Source organism: Meleagris gallopavo, chromosome 23 (genome assembly GCF_905368555.1).
Source record: "Meleagris gallopavo chromosome 23, MGAL_WU_HG_1.1, whole genome shotgun sequence".
Taxonomy (NCBI): domain Eukaryota; kingdom Metazoa; phylum Chordata; class Aves; order Galliformes; family Phasianidae; genus Meleagris; species Meleagris gallopavo.
The window spans coordinates 956956-976127 of NC_139426.1; the positions used below are offsets into that span (position 1 = coordinate 956956).

Below are 19172 nucleotides of genomic sequence, written 5' to 3' on the forward strand. Positions count from 1 at the left end.
TGGCCAGGGCTGTGTTGGTGAACTGAGCAGTGTTGATGCCTCAGCAGCACCCCTGGGTGCCTGAACACATTCCCCAGCATCTCTGGTGCTGCTGTGGCAGCACTGAAAGATCTCAATCCTAGCATTTCTTTCACACCTACACAAAAGTCTGAATTTGTTCTATCTCTAGGCATCTCCTTCCCTTACCTCCAATTCCTGTTCTGTGCTTTAGGCTGTTAGGATAGCCCTTCGTATTCTTAAAGTCCTCTCTGATTGTAGAAGAAAGTCAGACAGCCTGTAACTGTGTTTGCAGAGCACAACAGGTTCACGTCGCTGTGGCTTGTGGATGATTGCACAGCATAAACAGCAGCAGTATAACTGAGCAACCACCCTAAGCTTACATAAACTTGCAGAGCACATATTCTTGTTCTCTTGTTTTTTCTCTCTTACAGTCATGTGGCTTTCAATGTAAGCACACCCCCATTTGCTGCAGGGAAAATACAATGACACCTCTGCTGCTGCTGCTGCTGCTTCTCTGCTCCTGTAATGTCTTGTAGCACAAGTCCAGAGCAGTAAGACTGAAAGAAAAATTCAAATTCTCCTTTCTAAGTGTTATCTTACTACTGCAGCCACTGTGTCCAAGGAAATGTTTTGTGCATTACAAGGTTCAAGTGACCTAATACCCCACAGAAATTCATGGAGACCAATACAGCTGCAGATGTGAAACAGCACTGAAGTTAAGCTTAAGAATGCTGCTGTTCACCCTGCACACACATCCAAGCTGCTCTGGAAGAAACCCCTGCCCTAATCAGCCCTGCAGCTACTGTGCAGGAAGCGAGACACAGGAGAGCTGGGCTTTCCCCGCGTATGCTAAGACCTTTGCTCAAAAAAACAACCTGAATCTTCTGCACAGAGACCTACCAGCAAAGTCCATCTGTCCCTGCTTCTCTCTGGGCAGCAGAACCGCTAGAAGGATGCGTCCCAACAGATTTGAAGCTGATAAAATCTTATTTATCTTCAACTGTTGACACTGAAGCGTCTAGACTTGCCTGCTTCAGGAGGGCTGCAGCCAAGTCCTTCTTTCTCTCTTGAAGGAAATGATTTGCTCAACAATTACTTTTTCCACAAATCCTCCCCCCTTCTCCCTACCAGCCTTCTCCTCCTCCTCTTTTACATTCCACTCTTCTCATTAGCTTTACTCAAGACGTGTCCAGGACTGCAGTCAATGGATCCCAATAAAGCCACTAGCCTGGCAAGGGAGAGAGAAGAAAAGTGCTGCCTCCGGCTGCTAATTTCCTTGCACTCCCCAGCAAGCAGCTGCGGAGCTGCATCCTGGGACAGGTTTGGACAGATCGCAGTGGAGAGGTGATAATAATGTGTCTGTCATCTTACTCAGACATGTAGCATCTTGCAAACCGCAAATACCGTTAACCGGCTCGGACGAATCTGTTACGACAGATCCTGGAAGACATGCAGACTACAGAACTTAGTTTTTCTTTCTAATTTTTTTTAATAACCACTTTTTAATCACCGGCCTATACAACTTCTCACTGAGTTAGAAATTTCTCCTCATGTTTTCTGTACTGCTCACTTACTACAAGCTGAGGTTTGCATGCTGTGCATCGCTTGCGCTGAACAGGAAGGCATCCACCTGTGCCTGGTGCACAGGGGCTTGGCACAGCACAGTGGAATGGCTGCAAGGAGATGCACCAGCACCCATGTCCTCACCCTGCAGTGACCAGGACCTACCTGGGACACAGGCTTTTCTCCAGAAGCCTGGTGGAGCCCCAGCAAGAGCCTCTGGCCACTGCAGCACAGGGACTTAGCAGACATCCTCAGTCCCATACTCACAAATGCTGGACCACCAGTGATATCTTAGGGCTGCCACACGGGTATGGTGCAGAAAGGTACCTTGAGGTGTCCTCTACCCTGGCACCACTTCCCTACAGCAGACTGGCTTCCTGGCATGTCCCATCTCACCTTCCCGTTGGTGAGGCAGTTGCCAGCAAGTCATTCCCTTGACCTGTGCATACCATACACGTTCAAGATAGTGGAGCTGATAGTGGGTCGTGTTGGAACATCACACACCAAATTCCTTTGCCTTTTTTCTTAATTCCATTGTGTCTGGAGCTGCTGGAGCCTCATCCACGCCCTGCAAAAGCTCATGGAAAGCCTCCAGTAGGCTGGCTTCAATGAGCTTTGGAGCAGGCTGATGCTGAGGTTGCTTTCCTATTTCTGGCATGCCAAAATATCCATGCTCTTTTGCCCAGCTACTCAGATAAAAACAAAGGTGTTTGTGGCTCAGATGTAGAGCGTACCGAGCCATGTTCAGTTGCTCATTTTCAGGCCACTGCTGTTGGACAGATACCTCTGTAAAACACAGTAAGCTGCCAGAGAGATTGAAGCATTTTCTATAGATGCTCCTGAAGATTTTCCCCTCCTCTTTACAACTGCCTCTCTATTTCAACATCCTTCAGGTATCAAGGAGAATTTACCTCCAGTAACCCCAATTATTTCCATCCTTCCCTTTCAGCTGCCTTCAAAGTAACCATTTCAGCTCCCCCGGTCTCCCAGCACCAATGCTCCAACTGCAATATTTATGGAGCAACCAGACTTGGGTCTAATTAAACCCCAGTGCTTTGCTTTGAGTAACTGCCTGATTACACCTGCTCTGACAGGAGACCCTCACCTTGGCTTTGACCCTCTCCAGACACAGAGACCTTCCATCACTGGCTGTGCACCGAAACAGCAAGCGTGATGCTGTACATGGGCTGGTAAGGGGTTTCCTCATTGGGATGAGACCCCAGCTGCCTCCCAGGGCTGGGTGGAGAAGCAGACAGCTGCCCCTTTCCAGCCAGGCCACGGGGGGCCAAAGACCCCATTAACGCTTCTGCAGGCTTTGGTGCACACTGTAGTGTTTTGGAGAGGAGGGAGCGCTGATCCACCTCAAACCCAACTTGAGAAAAATACTAATTATCTATCAGTTACCAGCTGGCCGGCGTGGTGAGGGGCTGCCTGCGAGAAAACAGCCAAGATCTGCTCACGGCTCTTGCATGTATGGGCAGCTCCAGGGAACTGAGAGTCCTGATAGCTTCCAACAAACAGGCAGGCTGCTGGCGTGCCCTGTCTTGCACGGCTGCGGCTCCCGTCCTCCTCTCAGCCCCATCAGCACAGCCTGCTGGAGGGGGGCTTTGAGCATGCAGGGAAAACCTTATTTTCAGCATCTGTTCATTGCTCTCTGCTAATAAGAAGGCCATTAAAAAATTAAAATGAAGGCTTCATACAGAAAAGACTAGCACAGCAACTTTGGTTCAGAGTTGGTTGTGATTTTCCAAAGCTGAGCTTGATGCTGTGGGTAGAGACGGCCTGGGGAGTCAGGACCTTGCCACCCATTTGCTGCCTGGCATCTTTCTGCAAGAACAGAGCTGCTTCTGGCAAATGTGGGCCCCAAATCTGTGCACAAAGTCTTCATCTCTCTCCACCTGTTCATTTCATAAATTTATAAATTCACCATTTGAAGGCTGGAAAAAACAGATTTGGATCTTAGATTTTCTACACTGCTGGTCTGAGACCCCCACCTACTTGTCCTGGATTGAGCCAATGGTATCTGCTTGAAGTACAGCTTATCTTTAAAAAGATAGGTAGACTCTTAACTTAAATACTTCAGGAGTTGGAGAATCCACCACATTCCTTGGTAAATTGTTCCTATGGTTAATTATCCTCACTGTTTAAAAAAAAATTTACACTGTGTTTCTAGTCTGAATTTGCCTGGCTTCATCTTCCAAGCATTGGATCTCATTATGTCTTTTTCTATTAGATTAAAGAGTTGTCTGCTATCAGAAACCATCTCCTATGCAGGTACTTGCAGACTGTGATCAAGCCACCCTTACTCTTCTCTAGGAGACCTTTAATGCCATACATTTCTTTGGTATCTCTCTACAAGGCATCTGCTCCAAATCTTTCATCTTCTTTGGATCTCCCTCCCAACCCTTTTCTATTTTGTCAACAACCTTTTGAAGTGTGGACATGAGAGCTGCACACACACCACGGCAGTGGTCTGGGCAGTGCTGTTTGTGAAAGCAGCCCAGCTCCCCCAGCCACAGTGACACCGTTCTGCTGAGCACTCAAGTCCTCATGGATCCCCAACCATGAGCCCAACGCCTACAGGAGTCTCCTTTCCTAAATGGGGGAGCCTTATTCACTCGCTTAATGTCTCACTTTGCATTATTAAAAGATTGTTTATCATCGTTTGCTTGAGCTGCAAACTTAATCAACTTTAATGTATGTATTTCCAAACCCATGGGTAACCACATGGTAGGATTCCGTGGAACCTTGCAATACGGGATATGAATTCCTGCTACAGTTTGTTTTCCAGCTGGCTTATCCATTGCTGAGAATGGACAACACTGAGTTTCCCAGAGAATATCCTTCAGAGGGAAAAGCCTTCAAAAACAGGAGTCTGTTAGGCAACGTGCTATGTATCAAAAAACTATGTCAAATCACTTGACAAGACTGTCTGTACTGAATTATTTGTTTGGCATTGCCTGTGCACCAACTGTCAGTTCCTTGTTGCTTGGAGTCTTGGTGATTCAGCCCAAAATTGAGAGGCTGAAGGAGCTGCTGATCCACCAAAGCCTTGCATTCACAGTGGAGGGCTCCCCTCAGCTCTGAAATGATGGAGGACAAAGCCATGCAGGGGAATTCATGGTCAGTGCTTGCAACCTGCTTAGTGTACACCCTTAGGTGCAGTAAATCATAAAATACTCAAAAGCCACTGATGAAATAAGAAGTGTATTTTACAGTTGTTTCTTTTCAACTGCAGGAATAAACCATGCACGTCCTTTAGCACACCAAGATCATTAATTCAGCTTCTCTCAGCAAAGAGTGGACCATTACTGCGCCATCAGATGCCACTGTCCTCCACTGCCCACAACTTTTAGCTCTCTTTGACAAGTGCCTGTATTTCCTAACAGTTTTCCCATTATTATTTGCACGCTTCTAGATTTGTGTTCTTAATTCATGCAGAGAACCATGCTGTGTATGTACATCATTATTTGTATGTTGACTGATGGACAGTATATAATGTGATGTTTTGCTGAATTAATTCCATCCTTCAGCCAGGAAAGATTTTCAAACAGCCTAATTTTAATGCAGACTTTGAGAGGGAGGAAGGAAGCAAGCAGCCCCGTCTTCTAGGCTGCTGCACGGATGGGACAAAAGTGGGAGCAAATCTGTAAATCTGTCACTTCAGCAGGACCACTCATTGTGCAGGCAGCACCCTCGGGGAGCTGGGCAGTCTACAGCCCTTTAGAAGTCCTTGATGGTGGCTGTTTCAAAGCGTTACCCACGTTCTCCAAGATGTAAGGTGCTGCTGGCACACTCCTGTTCTCTGTGAGGCTCAGCAGTGGTGCAGTGAAGCCTGGTCTGGTGCTCTGAAATGTCAGCTCCTGGTGCTGGCTGGTGGCATGCATTCTCTACAGCATGGGAGGCTGCCACATGTTGGCCAAGGGTGTCCTGAGTCTGGCCACTTCCCCAAGGTGCTGGGTTAGAAGGGTTTGCTCAGGATGTGACATAGTTGCTCCAATATTCAAAGGAGATCTTAATGCAACAGCTTGAGAATCAAAGCAACCCCTTCCTGACTACTGCAGCTCCCAGCAGAAAGACACAACAGCAACAGGATTGCACACAGCACGCGGTGATGCTGAGATAGTCTGGGCTCAGTTTAGTTAGTCACAAAAGATCCCTGGTTCCTTACCACTGCTCTGCAATAGCAGGAGCTGGACTGCATGCTTGCTGTCTTCCAGTGAATAGAACCAGTACCTCCTTGTCTGCGGAGCAATCTGTGCTTGCAGGAAGGCTCTGTGCAGGAGGTAGCACTGTGTGAGTGATGCCCAGTGCAGACTTCAGCAGCTGAACCAGGACATGCCTGAATCTCTCCTCCAGAAACAACAGCAGCCTGCCCCAGAAGTGATGGGGCACTTGTGGCCTGGGATGCAGTCAGCAGCAGGACAGGTCATCCCCACTAAGGACAGCTGCAGCTCACAGAAGATGCCAGCAGTGCTCACTGTGTGGGATGGGCTCCGGGTGCTTCCTGCTGCTCCCTCCTTTGCTGTTCTGGGGACAACCAGCCACCTTTGTGGCTTTTTGTGATTTACTCTGTGCAGCTGCAACATGCAGCTGGGATAAAGGAAGGGTCTTTCCTTACTGCTAATTAAAGGTGAGCACAGAATGTATTTTTAATAGGTGCTCTCCATACTAAACGTGCACAGACACATCCTGTTTTCCGTGCTGCCCAAGGGTATCCTGCAGCACCCAGCCTGACCCTGCCCACAGATGTGCCCACCCTATCACACAGCTGTCTTCCAGTAATGTCCAGCCAGGGACAGCAGCAAGCAAGCATCTGACACTTCCCTGTCCCTTCCCTTATAACAGGACAGCTGGGACAAGAACCACCACACTGGTGTGCGTTTGGCTTCCATTCAGATGCTTTGCTTTTCAAAATCACACCAAGGAGTGTGCCTTCTCCTTTGACTCTTACCTATCTCGCTGGCATTGCCCCAAAGGTTTCAGCAGGACGTCTGTCCTGTGGCCACATCTGCTCCTTTCTCTGTGTGCCTCTGTGGTTTCTGTGGCACGGGAATGCCTGTTTTCCTGTGCAGTTCCTATGCAGCTTTACATTTAACTGATGTGAGTTTTCCCCTAACATGTGCAAGAGTGGACTAGAGTCACATCCTATCCAGAAGACCTTGAATTTAGTTAAAACCTAACAAATGCATCATTTAGCAGTATCTTGCAACGAAAGACAGTGACAAAGAGTGACGGACCAACCACTCCTAGAAGGGCAAGCCGTACCTGATCATGGTGCTCATCCCAACCAGCAGTCACACATGTCAGCAGTGAGGGCTGAAACTGATGGACCAGATACAGGGAAACTCCTTTTCAGCCCTGGCCATTAACTGATCTCAGTTCAAATGTGAGCTCTCCAGCAGCTTGCTTGAGCTGTGCTGCAGTGAGCCGAGCTGTCAGCGTGAAGCTGCACTGCGCTGTGCTGTGCTGCCTGCCCTCAGATTAGGGATGAGGACTCCTCACCCTGCTTGGGTTTCACTGTCCCTGCAGCACCAGGAACAAGCAGTGCCCAAAGGGCAGCACTTTGTTGCAGAACTCATCTCACATGGATTTGCAGCACAGACAGACCGTGGCACTGCTGCAGACCCTGTCTGCCCTCAGTACAAAGCACATGTGCAGGTCCTAGCACCGCACCAGCACCGCAGCGCTGTAAGCCCGCCGCGTCCTGAGCTCTGTCTGCAGAAAAGCATCCCAAGACACTTTCTGTCTACTGTGGAAAGGACTTTCTTACTAATTAAGCACATCAGCTTCCAAAAATAAAAGTCATTCTCACACCTTGGACTGATACATTACTCCTGGACAGCTCTGCTTGTATCATGATAATGTCAAATGACAGCAGCAGAGGAAACCCTGCTGCTCCCTCTTTGTGTCACTTGTCTCATCGCAGCCTCTCTGCTCTACAAACATTTTTCCATGGAAAAGAAAAGCCACAAGCATATCTGAAAAGAGCTCTTGGAGACACTCAAACGGCAGTGATGAGGACTGGAGGTGATCACCATGCAGCAGGGAAACCTCCACAGCAGAATTGCCTTCAACTACAGCCACCAGTGTTGTGAGTTAAAAATACAGTCACACACATCCAGGAGCCAGCCTGTGACTTCAGGACTTTTTCCCACAAAAAGAAAAGCAGCCGTACAATGCTCAGGTTAACTGTTGATTAGAGCAGAGGACTCCTCTGTCTGTCTGGACACACAAGAAGACCAATAGTACTCCAGGGTACCAGGTATTGAGCCCACATGGCATGCATGATGCCGTGTAGCTATTTCTTTGTAAATAAATATCTACTCTGTTAATTTGTTGTGGCGTCTAGAGGTAACACTACTCTTCTGATACAGCATGAAAGAGGATTAAAAATGAAAAGTAAGAAGTTAAGACAAAGCTAAGAATGGCCCCAGCAGAACAGAGCGGAGGTCCATCTCGCCTACTGCATCACCTCTGACAGCAGTCACTGGAAAATGCTCTGGGAAGCACCATGAGAACAAGGCAGGCACTTCTCCCTGCACATTTTTCCAGCTTTGTGATCTTTGGGGACATTTACATGTAGTCTATGGAATATCTGCAGCAGAGATTATATTCAAATCACTGTGTTTAACCCATTTGGGAAAAAAACCAAAACTAAACAAGAACAAACAAGCAACAACAAACATCCTTAAAAGTAAGCATTAGGTGTTTCTGCCTGCTTTTTCTTATCATGATCACCTGTGCAGGCAAAGCCCCCACCAGTGGTGGTCGTGCAAGAACCACCATCCTGCAGTGCCACAGACCAGTATTCCCTGAGCATCCCAACACCACCAGCACCCAGACACACACGTGTTTGTGGCAGCCTGGCTGAAAACATTGCCTACAATAGCAAGCATCTCTCTAGTGAATTGAAGAACACATGCAACTTACTGTCCAGGTGGCTGACTTGGCTGTGCTGGATTGCTGGAAGGTCACCTCAAAGTGGTGGGGACCTGGGTAGTCAGTGTTGGAGGGGATGACAGGAGCTGGGGACATGGCGTCGAAGGTAGAGCTGGGCTGCGAGTAGGGTGAATGCGTTGGGACATTGGAGGTGTGCTCGGAGCTGTAAGGGCTGGTGGAGGCTGCTCTGCTGCCGATGCTCTGATCCATGCTGTTGTTCAGCAAATTAAACTGGGACTGGAGGAAGGGAAAAGGGGAGGAGGGAAAAAAAGAAAACACCAGCCAGTTTAGAGACATGGAAACCTCAGCTACACTTCTTCAGGACTTCAGGTGTCCTGTTACAGCTTCCTTAAAGGGCCAGCGTGCTGGAAAGTCAACCAAAATAGTTGTTCTGGGTTGGTTTGTTTTTTAAACAGGTCACCACTTGTGTAAAGGATAAACTCAATACATTTAAGTCGTCCCCTTTTATCAACTTCACCCTCACTGGAGGCAGCACGATGCCAAGATCGCCAGGTTTCTAGCACATTTGACATGCAAAACAACTCTTTTGCAAGCAGGGGGAACAGAATTTTTTTGAGCTTGGCTAAGATGTGGGAAAAGTCCTACTTCATTGAGGGGGAGTGATGACCACGGCACTGCACACGACCACAGAAAGGCTCTTTTCTTCCCTGAAGCGAAGCAGGTTGGTTCGCAGCAAATTCCTGGAACCTCACCAGCCTCATCAGTGTTACCAATTTCCAGTAAAGGACTGCTCAGTGCCAGACCTCACAGCACTGATAACGCCAGCCAAGCCTGTGGCCAGACCTCACGCAGGGCAGAGGTACCACAGGTACCAACCACGACTCTCACGGGAGAACTGACCCTGTGCTTCTGGGTTCAGCCTGGAACTGAAGCTGTTGGTGGCCGGTGTGGAGGAGAGGTCTTCTATCCTCAGACAGAGAAGGAGGAAGGCTTTGATCTCCACTGTAACTCCACATGAGCCCTGCCACAAAGCAGCTCAACCACAGCAGCAGCCTGGCATCCCCAGGTGAGCACCCCACAGCCAGGGCTCTGCATCTTTGGCACTGACCACTTGAGTTGGTGGCAGTTGCTGATGTTGCCAGCCATGGACGCAATGCAGCATCTGCTCTGCGCAGCCCAGGCTGCTGCAATGCCTCCCATCTGCAGCTCTCCAGAGATCTTTATTGAAATTTTGGTTTTGCAGAGTGCTCTTTCTGCTTGGAAAAGCTGCAGAATTCAAGCAGAATTAAAAGCCCTGGAGCAGAGACAGAAAAAGCTGTAGTTGCAATAGAACAGAAGGCAGGAGTGCAGCCTTGCAGACACTGTTACATGTTGGCATTACCACCAGCTCACCTCAGCACCCTGACAACGTGCCCCAAATGCCAGAACCTAAAATCCCAGAGCTCCTGCCTTGCTTGCTAACAGATTGCAACCATCGTGTTGCATTACTCCAAATCGGACTTCTGGACTCGTTCACTTATCACAAATGTACATGTGGGTGCCTTTTCTGGAAGGAGTTCCCTTCCAAGAATACAAAGAACCAAATCTGAATGGTGGTTTGTGTAATTCGTTTCATAGCTGGGGTGTTTGCTTTCAGTGGCTTTCACTGATGTCAGTTTAATTTGGGGAAAACCTCAAACTACAAAGTGCACAGCTGTGATGCAGCACACTGCAGATAAGGTCACAGAGCAAACTCCCTTATTTATACATCTACTGCTCTTATTCCAAAGTGCTGGGCCAAAACCTTGCTTTCCTTATTTATTTTCCTTATTCCTTTTTTGAACAGTTATTATCAGATATTTCCAATAAAAACCTGCAGCACTTTCACCTGTGGGTACTGCCTAAGCAAAGTTGCATTCTCAAAAGTTGCACGGCTAAAACAGCCTTAATCTTTCATCTGAAAATCAGGCCAATTGTTTTTTTCCCTTTTTCTGCATATTTTCCTATGTCAGTGCATCACTGCTTGCTGTCCCCTCTGGGACATCCCACCCTGCTCTCACCTGCACCCGTCCCCCCGCACGGTGGGGATTGTGCCATCAGCTGCTGAGCAGTTGTGGGAAGGCCGGTGGGCAGCACGGTGTGTGAGCCGGACACAGCAGTGGGCTGGGGATGTGCCTGCTCCCTGGGAAGGCTGCAGGCTGAAAGGCTCACGACTTAGGAATCAGGAGACATGTTTTAACTTGGGATCCACACCTCACCCAAACGCGTACGATGTATAATGGCTTAAACGCAATCGCCCTTCTGCAGGAAAGTTCTCCTGTTGTCTGCATCTATCATAAGGTTCTTGGAGTCTGTAACTAACTGGAGGAATGCCGAACAAGACCTGACTTGCTCTTACAAATACAGCCATTTTGTCCCCTAGAATATGCGCATAAACCCCTCTATTTCTTCTTGCTGCACTATAAATAGCCCTGCTAAACAACCCCCATCCGGGCTTTCCACAAACCCAGGTTTTACCAGGAGAAAAAACCACGAGAAACTTCAGCAAAATGGCATTAGAGATGCAGGAGGGAAGCCACGGCCGCACCACCACAGCCAGCTGCCAGCAGGGACCTTGGAGACACGCAGCCCTGATGGTGACACTGGCTGGAAGCTGGGTGGGAGATGTAAAGCATCACATGGGAAGAGATCCTCAAGGAGAAAAGGATTGCTCTCCTTACGGCAGCACAGCCATTCCACAGCTCAAAGAATCCATGAATATCAAGATTGAGCAGGTTTGTTCTCTTGTGATGACTGGGACAACGGAAAGGCTTCAGGGAACATTCTGCACACACCCTGTACCCAGCCACGGGTGTTTTCTTAGGAATAAATGGGAAGCGAGCGTTCCTCACTCGACAAGCAAACAAGCTGAGTTTCAGACCTGCCGTAGCACACGTAAGGGCACAGTCAGACAAAAGCAGGTTGGGTTTGCACTGTCAGGCACATCAGGAGCGGGTGCCGTCCCAGTTACTCATATCCTGTCAAAATGGGAAATAAACAGGAAGCATTTTGCCTCCTGGTGAAATCTGCTAACAGAAATCTGCTCCTGAGCCGCAGTGCAGAGAGGGGTGAGGTGTCCCCAGGACGTGACTGGAAAAAAAACACAAAAAGCAGTCCTGGTGGGATGTGTTGAGATGACAGTGGTTAGAGCTGGGGCTGTGTGGGGCTGAGGCGTGTGGCAACGGAGCTCAGTGGAAGGGTGAATCAAGGCTGATGAACTGAGCAGAGCATCACGACCACCCTATGGGAGAGAGACTTCCCCTGACAAACCAGATACCTCACAGCAGACCCATGCAGCAACACCCCAGCCCAGAACAGCACTCAGTCATTTTTGTTAAAGTGAAGTTTGTGACATAAAAGAGTGCTTTCTCTTATCACCTGAAACAAATGAATCAGACTCATTCAAGTCAGCTGATGCTCAGGACTTCCAAAGGTGGGAAAGCCAGCCTTTGTAAATTAGAGGAAATTTCATTTCAGACCTTTTTCAGCCCAACTAATACTGCATGTTTCTCTGCATGTTTTATGATTTATCCTGCTCGTAGCACAGTTTGGTTACAAAGCAACAGGCAAAGGCCCCAGTTACTTGGATTTGTAAGCCTGCTGGAAGCGATACTCAGAGCCAAGTGCTGTGTGTACAATGACTAACTTGGTTTTTAAGACTGAGGAGGTTTTGGAAGTATTCCCTTAACAGACAAATCCAAGCAAGAGTGTTTGTATGTTTGTCAACAAATCCAACACAGTGCTTGTGTATGTATGTGTGCAAATATACACATGTGTTTATACACACACATCAATAAGCACATGATTGCAGAAAGGACATCTCAAGCAGCAGCACTACAGCACAGAGCAACACGGTACATATGTGGCTTTCACTACTTGTGTAAGACAAAAAGGAGAAATCAAATAATTTCTGGTTGGGAAGCACACACCAGTGCACCCTTCTATCTATAACTACATCCGCATCTAAATTTTTTGAATGCCAGAAAGCTGACACAAAAACCTTTTGACTAAGAAAGCAATCTCACCACTTGAGGACAGAGCTGAGGCTACATCACCTGCAAGCACAGGTGCCACTGCATCTGCCCCACCCTCCCAGCAGCTTTAAACCAGGAAAGGCAAAACTGCCTTGGGGATGTGGGTGTTTGTCAGGAGCTGCAGTCCTTGTGCTTGAGAAGGTCTGAGGAGAAAACTGAGCTGGGCTTGGCAGGCAGTGTTTCCACCGAGAGATGCTCACAGCTGCCCTTAGCCTTCAGCCAGGTTTCTCCAATGCAAACATGGACAATCTGCACGTACAAAGAAGACGACAGGGAGGCTGTACTCGCTTACATGAAAGGTTTAAATCGTGCCTAGGTCTCTGCAGAGCACAACACAGGAGCAGACAAAACATGAAAGAAGCATAGACTGAGCTAGTGAAGCTGCAACAATCCCAGGTAGGCACAGTTCATTTTCTTTGAGCTGCCAAGTGCCTCACATACAGAGGAGCACTACGTCCAATGCATCCCCAGCACGTCCCAGGCAGCAGTGTGAAGGCTTGGAAGCAGAGCCAGGACACAAACTGAGCTCCTGCTGCAGTGGCAGAGAGCAGGCACGAGCAAGAAGGAAAGAGGTAAGACCCATTAACAAAGAGTAGCACCTACCGTGGTATAATGCTGCATCGGGTCACTGATGTACAACATTTTAGTCTTCTTGGGATTTACAGACAAGTGGGAACTGTCCCGCCAGAGGAGTCATGGGGTCGGGAGGAGATGGAGCCAAGCAGGGAGACGCAGGGCTGGGCAGGCAGTGCCAGGGATGCCGCACTGGCCACCTGTGTGCGGTTTGTTGGCTTTTTTGCTTTTTTCATCTCCCTTAGTTCTGTCAACTAGCTGCATCCAACAACAAAACGGGGCCCACCCCTTTCTGTCCCTCATGACTATTCATTAAAATGCAGGGCAGGCCCCAGCTTGCCCAGTGATGGACGAGGCTGTACCAGCCAGTCCCACCAAGGGGAGAGCGGGGGTCCTACTCTGCAATTAAACCCAGCCAGATTTCATTCCAGAAAGCTGCTTGCAGCATTGCTGGAGTCAAAACCTATCTGACCAGCACCCTTCACCTGCAGACTGAGGTGGCCATGCTGGTCTGGGCGTGCTGATGCAGTGACCCTGACATCATTCCAGTTCTCACTTTGAGCTACAATAGCACCATGCCACCACTCCATCCCTCTATTCACCCCAGGCTGGGAGATTCTTTCCACTGTGTATCAGTGGCATTAACAAACCACATGAACAGCTCGGACTGGAGCTACTGGAGCATTTAAACTGGTTTAAATGCTGCTGGAGGTCTCATTGACAAAAATGCGTGCAGACCAGGTAGCCACCCATGTCCCAGTGTCACATGAAAATCCAGTAACAAATGCTCTTTTTCTCCCTGTCATCCCACCTTATTTCACCGGATTTAATTGTTTCATTGAGAGGTGATCTGTTTTTTCAAAAAAAAAACAACACCAAGAAGGTGAGGTGCTTACTGAACAACTGGCTGGAAGCAGGGCATGAGGTTGGAAGCACAAAGCCTGCAGTCAGTCAGGTCTCCTCCTAACTCCGGGCAGAGGGCTGAACGGGCTTTGCTTCAGCCAGACACTTCCACCACTGTGGAAGTCTGCATACTAGAGCAGATGGGCAGTTCAAAGAGTAGTGGATCATATTTTCAAAGATGTAGCCAGTGTGCATCACCTGCCTCTCTACACTGTGTGCATGCATGGACCCAAGCACAAAGAGGTCAGAGCAGCATCCTAAGTCAAGCTTTAAGTACTGCATGAACTGAAGCTGGCATCTTTAAGAAAAAAAAAAAAAAAGGGTGGCTGCTGTTCTCAGTAACTCACATTATTTGTTTATTTGTTTTCATACATGTCAGTCTGCCATGTGTTTTGGTGATGACAGCTAGCAAAAGCTATACTCAGCATATTTTGAGCTTAGCAGCACAATGTTGAGTTGCACAATGGGATCGATATAAATATTTACTCCTGGATCATTAATTTGAGCTCCCTCACCCCTGCAAGCCCCACAGCCCTGGCACCCGGTGGGAACAGTCTGGTTGCACCAGGCTCCTGCTGAAGGGGGCTTCAGTTGTGCAGCAGTAGGGAGCTCTGCAATTAACACTGCAGCCCCCACCTGAGCCGTCTGCCAGGCTCCTGCCCTGCTGCAAACAAAGGTCTGGCTAGAGAGGGAAAGTAAGCTAAAAGGGAGGGAAAAAAAGGCTGGGGGAGGGGAGGCAAGCTGGCGAGGAGCAAAATGGGCTTTGTGGAAGGAGATGCTGAAATGGTCAGAACTGCTGCATGTTGGAGAAGGGATGCTGGTGGGAGGTCAGGCTGCTTGCAGAAGGAGCATTAATGCTGGGAGCATTACAGAGGCTCACACTGCCTTGAGGATGCCTGCTAGTGGATTTCTAATGCCTGTCTGGGCAGAGGGAGATCCTGATGCCAGATGAGCCGTAGTTACTGTGTGCTGTGCAAACCAGGCCTTTGGCTTTCAGAAGAGACAGCAAGCTGGTCTTTTTGAGAGGGTTATTTCTAGTGCACAGTCTCAGTGCTGTTTCAAATAGAGTAATTTTAAAGACACTGTCTTTAAAAGCCCTTCCCAAACAGGAGGAGAGTCCACCAAAATGTATTAACATGTAACCACTATTTTACCAACTACTGTACCATATGACTGCAAAACTGCAGGACATCATTTTATTACAGGTTATTGGACACTGAACCAAATGATGGCAGCTTTGCATCTTTAGTGTTTCTGTTTTGAGTTATGAATAAATAAGTTCCTATTTCCTACTCTAAAGCGACTCAATCACCAGGAGAAAAACAAGCTTGTATCTGATATATCTCTCACTTTTGTAGTGTGAGCACACTCACCATAACAGAGTCATTCATGCCTCTCATCTGGAAGACATCCATTGTGATCTCTGTGCGGTTGGAGACCTCATTGTCACCTGTATGACTGGATGGAGAGAGGTCGAAGTAGGTGCTGTCTGGTGCCCTGTAAGCAAACAATGGCAGATGGTCAGCTTTCCAGCTCTCCTACACAGCCTGCACCAGCAACAGGGGCTACAGGTCAGGAAAACTGGCCATGCCCAGCCCAGGCTGGTCAGTTCTGGTGGTTACTGCTGGTGGATGTTCCTTCCACAGTGTGCTCTGTTACATGGGCATGGGTGAGGGCTGATGCTGTGCTGCTGGGGCAGTGAGCTCCCCAGCAGACACAACACGATGCATGTGTCCTCCTCCCCTTATGGCAAAGATGAGTTGGTGTCTTCTCTGCCACAATACTGCAGAGGCATTGCTGACCTTTGCTTTCTTACACAAAAAGTGTGCCCAGATGCTGACCTCCGATGTGCAAGAGTGCAGCAGCAATGGGGCCCTTTGCTATGTTCGTTCCTTTGCATTTATGATAGAAATTGAAATTGCTGATGGTTGCACAACCCTCAGAAAGTTTCCAAAACCTGGGAACAACTTTGTGGGGCCCTGCATTCAGTGTATGCAAAATTTCCAGCTTCTGGCTGTCTAGCATCATCGAGGCAGAGTAGTTTGGCAGCTCAGAACCTGGGAGCAAAATTCTGAATGCAGGAAAGGAACATGTGAAAATTGGTGCACGTGAAAGATGCTAGTCTCTCTTCATGTCATATTGATTAGATATGCTAATAGAGATTACATGGCAAAGAGGCACTTCTGCCTCAATACATATGATCAAATGACACTTACAGTGTACTCCAGAGGTGTTCAAATGTTGTGCTTTCATCAGCAGGAGAGGACTGGGACATCTTCACAGAGGGGGAGTCTGATAAAGGGTAAATCACTCTAGGGACAAAGAAAAACAACAAAGTTAGTGTTGCTAGAATGCAAACAAAATGTCTCCTTTTTTCCTGGCGGCTTAAGGACCTGGATATGCAGGGATTTTATCTGTTCAGCACAGGAATGGAGTGGATGACCTAACACAGCATTTACACTGCTCTATTCCTGGAACACGCACAGAGACCCAGATCAGCTGCATTAAACTCAGATGATGATAACAGGTCGCAAATGCTGTGTTACAGAACCATGTCACAGAATATCATTCCCTCCTGTTTTTTACCTGCGCTCAAACTCAGGTCAGCAAAACAGCCAGCAAAACACAGGAGCTTTCTGGGCTGCTGAGACAGTTCCCATTGGGCTCCCAGAAGTGTCCCTGCAACAGACCTCTGGCTGCAGGTGCTTTCTTTAATGCTGATATTTCAGGTGATGACACCACTTCCATCATCTCCAATCTTACAAAGATGTGGGTATTTTGGAAGTGGCGGGGTTCTAGGATGTCAGCCCATTTCTGCTAAATGCTAATTCTGTGACACGGGGTTCCCATCTGAAATGTTTACAGCACGCTCCAGCAGTTCTCAGCACTGCTACCCACAGCTCTTTCCACCCTTTGAGAACTATTCTTAGTAATCATTTTGAACCAGGTTTATTCAGTAAAGGGCTTAGATCTCTCAGACAACAACACTGAATTCTTGAGTAGGAAGTCTCTGAATAAAACTGAAACACAAACTTAGTTGGCGAATAAAGTCTTGCAGTGAGAATCAGAACCAAAGACATGCTTGGTGCTGCTCCCCTGAGATTATGCTCAGCAGCCCAGCACCAGCAGGGGAATGGGGAAACCCTCCTCTGCAGGGCTGGCGAATGATGGGTGGATGGGGTGATGATACAGGACAAAATTTGATAGGACAGCACGGAGAGCTGCCATCTGAGAGTGAGCTTAGATCAGCTGCAATGTGCTGTGAGCTACAGAGAGCCCGAAGGCCCCCAGTTTTCTGTCTTCCTTCAAGCACCAGAGCACTGAGAACACTGTGATCTTTCCTTTGTGCCTTGAGCCCTCCCCCAAGCCCCCGGAAGAAAAGGCAGCATGCTGCAGAGAGCTGGGCTGCAGCCATCTTGGTCGGCATGCTGCTTGCAGCCACACCATGCGACTGCCCTCATCCTCCTCCTCCCTGGCCCCTCGCTCCCCAGAGCTGCAGGGGCTACCACCCTGCCCTTCCTAACACGTATGCATCCCAGCTGCACTCCGGGTACCCCTTTTTACTCACACAAGGGTTACTATCTTGTTTCAACTCGGTACCAACATCTAATAGCGAAAGCCTGAAAACTTCCTGCTTTTCAATCTTAAACCGCTCGTGGTGGGAGCAGCTGCTCTTAGAATGATGATGTTCAGGGGAGACCAGCTGCAGGGCCAGGGCCCTTTCAGTGGTCTCTGAGTCAGCTGGGGACCGGGTGGCTTAGGAGCAACAGGCACAGCACCAGACATTAAAGTGAAAGCAGGATGGTGTCCCGAAAGCCGACCCATGCTGGTTTCTGCTGCATCTGCGACTCATCTGAGTGATGCAGCACCTGCAGATGCTCTTCCAGGAGGGTTTGGCACAGCAGCAGAGTCTTTGCTCCCCACAGGACTTCTAGCTGAAGACCGAGCTCATCAAAGTCTCACTTCCGCCCATCCCTCCTCATCCCACGTGTAAACAGAGAAAAAGAAAGGACGGAAGCAGCAGTTTCAAGAAAAGGAAAAGCTCAGAGCTGCAGTGAGGCTTCTCAGGCCCTTACCCTGCTTCCATGCTGCTTTCCATGGCCCTGGGTATCGGTAGCATCAAGATGCAGCCAGACCCTTTTAGCAGAGTGAGCACCTCCGCGCCGCCCCGTGCTGTGTGGTCATGCTGGGTGACACCAGCTCTAACCACGTGGCTGCACTCGTTTTCAACAGAAAAAAAATATCTGAATATTTTAAGGGCGTTTCAGAAGTTTCCTTTCTCTTTCAAAACAAAATTGGCATTGGCAAAGCCAGGTCAGTGTCCATTCACATCTGAGCACTTGGGAACCGTGCTGCAAAGAGCAGCTGGGCTGTCAGTGCAGCTAACACACTGCCCTCGTGCAGTGACTGCTGCACATCCTGGGAAAGCATCCCTGCACCAATACTGACAGCTTAAAAACTAGCCTTTAAGATGATAGAGAATTGCAGGAAACTTTGCAAATAGCATTCCTGGAAGTTGGCAGCAGTGCTGTCCGTAGTGTAATTTGCCCTAAAATGAGGTATCCTACAGGATCAGTGAGGGAAGGAAGCAGGGAAGTCATTCTGATGGGGCAGTCTAGCAGAAGGAAATCACATCCTCAGATGTGTTCCAGCAGAAGCCCTTGGCACAGGTTAAATGCAGGTGAACCAGGAAGAGTCTCATAAACTAATTCTATCTTTATTGGAAGCACTACTAGATGACTTGGATGAAATTACCTCCCAGTGCCTGTCAGCTATGCAAATAGCACAGGGAGGTGACTAACCTGAGGCTAAACACAGCAGCAGCAGCACAGCTAAAAAATAGTCACAGCATTTTCAGGCTCTCTGCCACTTCCAGTCTCCCACATCAGCCTGGAGGGTATGTAGCCTCTGCCATAAAGGCATCAGCTCCTTGACGTCACCCCAAAACCTCTTCCCAGCACCACAGTTTGAGGAGGTAACACCTTGACTCCTGCACAGAATTCTCTAGCCAAACTTTCACCAGCAGGATTTCCATGATGGCACCTCCAGACACACACATCTGCTTCTTAAGCAGTGCAGCAGGGGATCCTCTGTCCTTTCTGCCTCTATATAATACAGATGCCTCGGATGAGCAAGACTGCCTGGGGTGACATTCAGTGGTGGCTGTGACACAGGACC

General features: G+C 48.5%; 1 protein-coding gene across 5 annotated transcripts in view; it reads right to left on the reverse strand.

Annotated features, from left to right (window-relative positions):
• TP73 (tumor protein p73) overlaps nt 1-19172 on the reverse strand; it is a 33722-nt gene that overhangs the window by 10640 nt on the left and 3910 nt on the right. For 2 of the 5 annotated variants that reach the window (XM_003212181.5, XM_010722720.4), the window contains exons 1-4: nt 18071-18200; nt 16211-16306; nt 15368-15491; nt 8497-8742 (exon numbers count right to left, since the gene is read on the reverse strand). In XM_003212181.5, the coding sequence (XP_003212229.2) occupies nt 8497-8742; nt 15368-15491; nt 16211-16306; nt 18071-18114 (510 nt within the window). In that variant the 5' untranslated portion in view covers nt 18115-18200. Of the gene's footprint in view, nt 1-8496; nt 8743-13121; nt 13374-15367; nt 15492-16210; nt 16307-18070; nt 18201-19172 lie in introns of those variants that run through there. The other 3 variants (XM_010722717.4, XM_010722718.4, XM_085242439.1) reach the window with 2 other exon arrangements.